This window comes from Echinops telfairi, unplaced genomic scaffold, assembly GCF_000313985.2.
Source record: "Echinops telfairi isolate 266 unplaced genomic scaffold, ASM31398v2 ScPeMD7_18;HRSCAF=68, whole genome shotgun sequence".
Classification (NCBI taxonomy): domain Eukaryota; kingdom Metazoa; phylum Chordata; class Mammalia; order Afrosoricida; family Tenrecidae; genus Echinops; species Echinops telfairi.
The window spans coordinates 69,064,006-69,073,819 of NW_022103915.1; the positions used below are offsets into that span (position 1 = coordinate 69,064,006).

Here is a 9,814-nt window from a genome sequence, read left to right on the forward strand (position 1 = left end):
CAACTTCTTGGGTAAAGAAGCAAGAAAACTAAAGAGGATTCTACCTAAGCATCAAGATAATACCTGAATTTTCTCCACTTAATCATCCAACCTGGCTTGAACATTGTCAGTAACATAGAACTTGGATATAACCAAAGGCAGCACTTACCTATTGAAGCTTTTTCAGCGGTTACAGGTTTTTGTTTCATTATTGGATCAAACAACTATCCACTCATCTCAACTCAAATCTCAGGAACCAAACAGGCAGAACCTAGCTCTGTTCCATTTGAAAGAAAGTGAAATCTTAAAAATGGAGTCAACTCCCCTGGGTTTCCTTTTCTCCCAGATAATCATGCTTGGTCCCTTCAACTCTGCCTCATCCGACATATTTTTTGAAGTATTATGCTTTGTCATCTTGAATGCTCTCTTCCAAACAGTCTCCAATGTATTAGTGGTCTTCCTGGAGTAGACCCTCCAGATGGAAATACAACGTCTGGGTGTGGTGTGCTCCAGTCAACCAGAGGATGACCCTCTTTTATGGCATTCATCAATGCAACCTGTGATTGCATTTGTATTTCTATCTGAAAATTATATTATGATCTAAAACTCTGATGTCATCTCATATTACTATTAAGTTCTGTGATCTCAAAACCATGGGTTTAGCATGTGGACCCAAAGGTAGAATCATATATACATTTTTCCCAATTAAATTTCATCTCAAATCTGACCAACCAAATTGTACCTATCAAATTGTGGATGCTATCTGCAAATCGAATCAATGAATCTTCCATATTCTTATCCAAATTATTGTGAAATATGAAGAATTGGACACCACCACTTTCTAGCACAAAACTAGCATTTTTCATCCATGAAAGTGAATCTTTTTAATAACTAATTGCAAATCCCCTTGATTGTTCACCTGACTGCAATCCTGTCTCCAAAACTGTCATTGAGAAGCTTTTAGAGGCGGACTGCTGAAATCTAGATTATAATAACAATAACCAATGCTAACAGAGCTCTTTTGTGCTAACCAGTGTTCTAAGTACTTTATACTGCAAATCACATGTACTCCTCACAACATCAAAATCAGGAAGGCACTGTCATGAGACGTTTTACAGACACAGACAGCATGTGCAATAATTGGCCCACAGTCATACTAGTAGGCAGATCCCATACAACGGCATGCTGGCCCCAGAGTCTGTGCTCTTCGCTGTGATACGATTATGTCGAATGCTACAGCTAACATTTTTCTGAGGAGTAACTTGAGGGAAATAAACAAGGTCAATCTTCCATGACTTGCCCTTGCTGGCTACTAGTGATTATCGATTCCTTTTACAAGGGTTCACTATTTTTTTAATTATTCATTTAATTATTGTAGGATTTTGTCCAAGATCAATGCATAGATTGCAGAAATAACAGCCCATCCTTTAAGAAAGCATATCTGCAGTTGTCAGTCTCCAAGTTTCCAGCACCACTCCCATTGCAGCAGCTCTTCAAAGACACTGACAGGAGAGCATCAGTCTCATTTGCAGAAATCAGTATGTTTGAGAAAACAGGCTTAAACTCATATAGGTTGAATGCTCAAAATCGTTTACCAATCTTGGGCTTCAACTTTCTTTTCTCCATTCTCCTACTCTTCTTTCTAAATGAAAGATCGTCTCCTTGTCAGATTTCAAGGGAGCAAAGTAGGAGTTTACCAGCTTCCCTTTCTCTCTGTCATATTTCTGTTTATTTAAAACCTCAACCCTGTTCCAAAAATAAATTAAGGCAACTCTGTCATCTCTTCTCATCACACTATTCATCCATAATGACAGGGTTATCTTTTCTTTTCTTTCTCTTTGCTCCAAAACTAACACAGAAAATACTGTTTTGTTCTTAGCATTATTCACAGGTCTCAACCCATTCTGAATCTTAGCCTTTTAGCATTATTGTTATAGCCACATGCTACTTTTACATTTATCTACGGATATGTGTTTCTTCTTTCATCTTTTGTATGTTTTAAAACTTGAATGCAATAGATCACTCATGATTGTTTTGTGAGAGTTTGGGAGGTTTGGGACTTCCCACAACTCTTAACCTTCCTTTCATTTTAGAATCTCAGGTCATTTAATCATATGTAAATTTTTACTGACATCTTCCCTCGTAAAATGTTCAATAATCCTCTACCTGGCTTAAGTGTGCCAGCTATTTCTTTACAGACTACCATTGTTTCTGTCTAAGTAATATTTCTTTCTCATTGGTCATGATTTAGATTAGAGTACCAAGGACTTTTATTGTGCTAATAAGCTTCCAAGGGAGAAATGGTCATAAAAGTAAGGATTTGGTAAATTCTTTACTGTTTTGTGAAATGAGACCTCCTGACATCAGTCTGAGATGCTGAAGTTCCGCATTTCTCGTTCACAACTTTGTGTCAGTTCCATGACTTAAATCACAGGTGGCCTTTTATTCCCCTTGAATCTGACCAGATTTACCGGAGTATATTGTTCCTTATCTTTGATCAGAGACTAACTTCGTGGCTTCAAATTCCAGTATAGGTTAAAGTTCATGGATAATAACTGACCTTTAAATCTTGTAACAGTTAAATGTGAAGGTGCTTCACACATAGGAAAGTGGAATTGAAAGATAGTGGAATTATTCCATGAGCTTTTTTGAAGTACAAAGCTCCATCTTTCTCCCTCAAATAATGTAATTCTCTTTAAATTAATTTACTTGTTTAAATAAAAATTAGAGAAAAGTATTCAGTAAATATAGTAAGGTGATATGCAAGCATGGTTTAAAAAAATTCTTTAAATGATACAAAAAGTAAGAATCTAGGAAATACTCTCAAAATAAAACAGGGATTAGGGTAATCCTAAAAAAGGAGAAAATTATCATTATAGCTAAAAGTTTACACAGTCCAAGGCACTGACTCCCCTGAGATGGCAACTGGAAGACTCTGAGTCTTTCTGAAAGTTCTAAGGTGACTTCTTCTTCGGGGTTATATTTCAGTTTGAAAGCTAAAGCCCTCAAAAAAATAAATTTGTCTTTTCCCAAAATGGGCAACTTGCACTTCCAAAGCTCACTTTTTCCGGATAACATTCCAACCCCATGCTTCCTCAACCATTTCCCCATACCTGCATATTCTGAACTGTCATAATGCTTTCCAACTTATTTTTATTTTATTTTATTTTTACCTTGAGAGAGATCCTCTTGGGTGCTCTTGAATCACTTGCAGGCTGTTCATCTTCTGAACGGATATGTGATTCCTCTGTCTGCTGGACTTCTGGAGCTTCCTGAGATTTTAACATGAAGCTACTGGCCTCTGAGACCCCCCATTCTGATATATCCTCTTGTTCAATCTGAAAAATACTTGATACTTGTTCCGGAAGTATTTCAAGGTGACTCTGCTGAAAAAAGAAAACATTTAAAAAAATGCTCTTTTTAATGGACCATCCAAAGTTTTAAGTCAGGGAATGTTTCCTAGTTTATAACAAAATAGGAAAAGACATGTTTGAGATTAATTAGAGGCAATAAATTTCCACTGAAGACTTAGATAGAGATACTCAAATTTTATTTCAGAAAAATTGTAGCTAGCAAGTTATTGTCCTTGGCCCTTGCCCCAGAAGAGATAACTAACCTGCAGTTATTATGACAAACCCTATGAAAAAAGGCAAGATTATGATTTGTACCTGGACTCCACCCTACACTCACACAGAGTAAAGGCTAGCACACATTAAAGAAAATGACATTGCTAGGATATTCTCATTTTCAGTATTCCAGTGTGGTTATTAGCATCCTTAGGTCCACCAAGTCATCCAGGCCTTCTCCAAACATGAAGTTCTTTGGATGTGAAAATTGGGATCTCTCCTACAGCAATCTCACCTCGGTTTCGAGGGAAGAGTTGAAGTACTGGCTCAGGCCTTGAGAAGACCACCAGCAACATGCCCAGGGTAGCTGAAAATCTCTCACAAATGCACACTCCTCCATCTGTTTTGTGTTCACTGAGTTATAACTGTATCTCGGCAGATCTTAGTGACGTACACTTATGGTCATATTCAGGTATTACCCAGTTTAAACCCAGATTATTTGGTATTATAAAGCAGAGGCTGTTAAAATCCTACTGACTCAAATTATTACAATTTATAAAAACCCATCTGACTTATATAAAAGTATGAACTCCATACTATGTTTCTTGGTACACTCATTTGCTAATAAGCAAAATAAATGGTAAGGATGCCAGATGGTACCCCCAAAAATCATAAGCATAATATAGTTCTTTTATGCAAGAAGGGTTTGCTAAATCAAAAACTTTAAAGTTTGTAAGATGAAACTTTAATTATGATCTTATGTTTTTATAAAACTGCTGGATGGGAAAGATTAAGAACTTTGGCGTCAGTTGGGACTGTAGTGAAATCCTGGATCTGCCAACTACTAGATAAGTGACATTGGTCTAGTTATTTAACATTTTCTTGTTGTTGTTGTTGTTTCACTTTCCTCATTGGCTAGAAAAGAAGATGATAAAATAAAATGTTCAATAAAATGGCAGGGTAGATAAGCTGGGATAATACATGTCATGGACCATGGACTTATACCACCTACCTATCACTTATTCACTTTATGTTCCATAACTTCTATTAATTCTTTTTTTTTTTTTTTGAGTTTCATTTTCTCCTAGCTTCCTTCAACACACCTTCCCCCAGGGTTCTGGATTAGGAGATTGAGTAGAGGAAGATATAATCCATCATCCAAGAGAAAATACAAAAAGAAAAATGAGTCTGAGGAGAGGGTCATTGTGGTTCTCCAGCTGCAATTCACCTAGTTCATGTCTTCGGGAGCCTGCCCAACCTCTCCTTTACCCAAAGCCTTCTCTGATCTTACCACTGCCCTTTCAAGAGATCCACAATGTCAAAACTTGATTTATATTGGCCCTTTCTTACTGTTTTGATATTTATATTAATTATGGAAAAGTAATGGTAGGTAAGACAGTTCACCAGTACTATTTTAGCATGGATTACACTGGAATACGATTTTCTAAATAATCATCATCATAATTGTACTTATCAATTTATATTGAGCATTATCTCACTTAAATTTAAACTTCACCTCAACTTCATGAATTGGAAGCTGTTTATAATCCCATTTCATGATGGAAAATAGCTGAAGCTTAAAATGTTAAATAAATAGTCAAAGCCCACTAAGTAACAGAACTATAATTGAACCCTTCAACTCAGTTAGCTAATAGTTTTCAGAATGTGATCTGCAGACACTTGAGAGTTCTCAAGATCATTTCTGGGAATTTGCAGTGTCAAATTATATTTATATTTGCCATTTTTTACAGTGTTGACATTTATGTTCATAACAGAAAGGCAATGGTAGATAAGACAGTACACCAGAACTTTTCAAATGCTAACTCAGAGTTATGAAGTCATACACAGGTAAAAGATTCATTAATTCATTAAAGATACAAGGTAGATTAGTGAACTTTAATGTAATGATATACAAATATTCATTTATCTGATTTCAGATTCTATATTGCAACTAACTTGTGGAATCGTGGTGTATTAACAAGCAAGAGTATCCATAATTCTGTAAAAGGGCAATTAGAATACATTTCTCTTCCGAACCTGAGTGAGGTCAGGATTACTTTAAAATTCTTCAACCAAAACAACATGCAGGCATACCCTGAAGATATTGCAAGTTTGGTTCCAGAGCACCACAATAAAGCTAATGTATCAATAAGACAAGTCACAATTATTTTTATTGGTTTCCCAATACATATGCTATGTTTACATATACTGTTGCCCTTTAAGTGTGTAATAGAAAAGATTATGAGAACGACTGACATATGGTGAGATTTTCATCCAAATGTGACACAGAGACATGAAGCAGTTGCTATTTTTAAAAATGGAATTCAAGACTTTCTTGAATCAAAGTTGCCACAAGCCTTCAATTTGTAAAAAACAAAACAAAAACTCAGTATCTGCAAATGGCACTAAAGCGAAGGACATACAATGAGGTCTGCTTGCACTGCAAACAATAAAATGCAGAAGCAGATATGAGAATTCAGCTCTGTACTCAACCATATACTAAAAAAAAGAAAGAAATTCACTGCCAGCGAGTCAATGCTGACTCATAGTGACCCCTTAAGGGTTTCCAAGAGTGTAACTATGGGAGTAGAAAGCCCAGTCGTTCTCCTATGCAGCTGCTAGCTTTTGAACTGCTGACCATGTGGATCATATCCCAATGTGTAACCACTATACCATCAGGGCTCCTGACAACCACTTACTAAAGCAATTTGTAAAAAATGAAAGACAATCCCACTCCTCATATTACTTATTTATTTATTTTGGAAAATCTAGTTATTCATTAAAAGTGTTACACTGCACTTTATGGTTTATTACTTATTATAAAGGAAGGAATTCATACATATTTTTAAATTTTGGTTTAATTTCAAATGTGGTACAATTTCACACAAATTGGCACAATTTAACACAAAAATTCCTTTTACCCCCATAAAATAATGTTTTATACTGTTAAGGGACCCTGAGATCAAAAAGTTTGAGCACCTGTAAAATTTTAAATGTCTCATTTACTTTTTATATCTCACAATCTTAGCACATTGCAAACCCAGTGCAATTATTTATTAATAAGTGAATGAATAAACAAATGAAATAAAATTATTTCAATTTTTTCTACTCTGTAATTAGTCTCAATTAAAGTATTTATTGCACAGCACTCCAATTTGCCTTTTGGTGTACTCGTATATGTGAATACAATAAGATCCTAAAGGACAAAAATTGTTCTGGCCAAACCTGAGAAAGTCACAACTTGCATAAGGTGGAAACCTGTCAGAGAAGGAAAACTCAAACGTCTCTCACATGACCACAGAAAAGTAAGGCTGTATCCTGTCAAAGCCGGGAAACCGTGAGACACCAAGACAAGGCCGTGTCCTGACCTCAGGCTCTCGCGAGTTTCCCTGTCTTTTGCTATGTGTTTCAGCCATGTCTAAAACAATGACCGGCTGCAAATGATCGGAGAAGGTTAAGAAGAAATTCCTTCAAGTTTTACTTATTATGAGTACATGAGGAGATCATTCTTCATGCTATGGCAGTCTATTCAAATAGAGAAGCACTTAAGAAAGGATGTTCTGTGAGGAATGTTCCTTGTAACTTACCTGTGGGAGAAGTGAGTTGATGTTCCTAGGTGAAGAACAACTCAAGACAAGGAAGGTGGGAATGGCTGTACGACTTGGGAAATGTAATCAATGTCACTGAATTTCACACGTAGAAATGTGTGAATTGATGTGTGTTTCCTTATCCATGAGGGGGTACCCAAAAAACCCGATGCTCATTTGTTTTTGTTTATGTGTTTGGTAAGGCTACAAAATACATTTTTCCAGATATCTTTGCTGGGATATAGGCAGAGGATGGGGCTACAAAGGGTAAAAAGACAAATTTCAACCAAAAAGGATTTCAAATGCTATTAGTTTAGCCAGTGATAGTAATTTTAACATTATAGTATCCAAGGCTGTTGTGAAAAGAAAAGGTAAGAAAAAAAAGAAAGAAAGAAAGGTTCTGTACTCTTTAACATGTCACGTTTTCCTTAAAATTAAGGGTGATCCTAATTTTTATGTAGGCAGGATCCTATTCTCAGGAATGAAAGGAGCTTGCTGTTTCATGATACCATTTCACAAATCCATTATAAAGAACTAATCTTCATGCCATCGCTGGTTGAATGCGATGTTCCCATATGTAGGGACACAGCTCCCTCTCACACAGAATATGTTTCAGGTTCCTTTGACTGTCACAAGTATTTGGCCAATGATGGATGGATAGAGTTTAAATTCTAAAACAAACTCTGTCACTGTCCATTTCTTTACAAAATTCTACCTTCTTTGTCTGTACTTTTACCAATCCTTCTAACTAAATAAAGGGCGAGGTGGTGCTAATAATAATAAAGGGTAAGGTGATGCTAACAATATTTTCATAAGCCCCCAACTACTTTTCAAATATGAACTTCTCTAGACCAGAAGAGTTGCTCATTTTTTCATACATGAAAAGAAGTTCCCTCTTTAACTCAGAAGGTCTAGGTAGGCATCAGTGGGGAGTCAGAAAAAACAGAATTCCCAATTGATATTGAGTCAAATGTGCTTGGATTTAAATGCACAGCTGAAATAACAAGTGAGAGAGCATTTTCTGAAAATGCTCTGTAGATAAATATTCAAACAACAAAAGAAAGACTATCATGATAATATCTGAAAAGAAAAAGTCAGTTGCCATCGAGCCACGTCCAACTCTTGGCAACCCCATGTGTTTCAGAGTGAAACCCCAGGGATAGGGTTTTCAATGGCTGTGGACTTGCTAGAGTTACTTGCCAGGCCTTTCTTACAAATGTCTCTGACTGGATTCGCATTGCCAACCTTTCAGTTACAAACTGAGTACTTAACCATCTGAACTACCCAGGGACTCCATCTGCAGCTGGTAAAGGGGATTTCCATTATATACTTTACCAGGTGAGGTTCCTCGATAGTTGGCTGTAATCCCTGCTCAGGTTGTGCTGGAGGTGTTTTGTGCGACTGCATTTTTCCCATTAAAGAAACGTCCTTGAAGGGAGAAAAGGAAAAAAAGGAAAATAAAGCCAATTTTAAAAATCAGTGAGACCCATTATTCTGTGAAACAAAGATCCAGTCAGTATAAGAAATATAATTTAATCAATGTAACAAATGGGAAACACAGAACAAAAGATCCAATAATTTTTTCTAGTCATTAGACAAGTTCATGGGTATTGTTGATATCAATAGATATGCAATCAGATTGAAAAGCCAAATGGGAAATATTAAATCTAATGTTTACTCTGAAACAATGCAGAGGATAATTTCAGAATAATAATAAGATATAGCAGTATGTATTAATGACAGGGCTTCAAAATACATAAAACAAAAACTGACCAAACTGAAAGGAGAAATAGATAAACACAATTAAAATCGAAAATTTCAAACCAAAATGGTCAGACTCTGGAGACTACATTTTAATAATATATACTTACTAACTAATCTAATAGCTACTTAATAAATATAATACCTGGGCACTAAGTGTGAAAGTCAGTAAGCAATAATATATTCTTATGGATTTATAAATAATCACTGAAATATGCAAACATAGTGAAAAACACAAAATTTAGGTTACTGTTCAGCTATGAAGATGAGGGAACTACTGTGGAAAGGCAATGCCCCATCTCTATCTGAAATGATTTATTTACATAAACAATTGAAGTAAACATGACAAAATACTGCCTTTGACAAGTCTCAATGATGAGTGATGGAAATATTTCAAAATAAAATTACTCCCAAGAAATGTCTCAATGCATTCTATGTGGGTTATAAAATGATGTTAAAAGAATAAAAATACTTCGAGAAAAAAATCCTATAGCTTACCTCACTTGTGAAGACCAATGCAAAATTCCCAAATAAAATACTTAAAATACAAGCAGTATATTTAGAAATAATCTAACTGAAGCTGAAAATGTTTTCTTTTCTTCCCCAGAGGTACATAGGTAATTCAGTATTAATACTTATAATCACCTCAGTAAATGCATAAAAAGAGTCAATAAAATTCAGCATCCATTTACGAGAGAAAAAAGTATAAATATAAATAAATAAATAAAAACTTACTTAACTCTGTAAAAGACTCCTGTACCAAGAATTTTATCTCATAATAGGATATAAGATAGATCAAAGTCAATGCAATAACAAAAAAATAATAATATGCAGTATCAGTAGAATAATGGACAAAACAAAATGTCACTATCAATAGATTTTATGACCATACATTTGGAAAAAAATAAAACAAGAAAGTTA

The 9,814-nt window shown here is 35.3% G+C and overlaps 1 protein-coding gene across 1 annotated transcript in view; it reads right to left on the reverse strand.

Annotated features, from left to right (window-relative positions):
* LOC123521403 overlaps positions 1-8,539 on the reverse strand; it is a 98,832-nt gene extending 90,293 nt beyond the window's left edge. Inside the window, exons 1-2 of the mRNA XM_045287644.1 lie at positions 8,468-8,539; positions 3,153-3,365 (exon numbers count right to left, since the gene is read on the reverse strand). Coding sequence (XP_045143579.1) covers positions 3,153-3,365; positions 8,468-8,539 — 285 coding nt within the window. The remainder of the gene's footprint in view (positions 1-3,152; positions 3,366-8,467) is intronic.
* Positions 8,540-9,814: the final 1,275 nt, after the last annotated feature.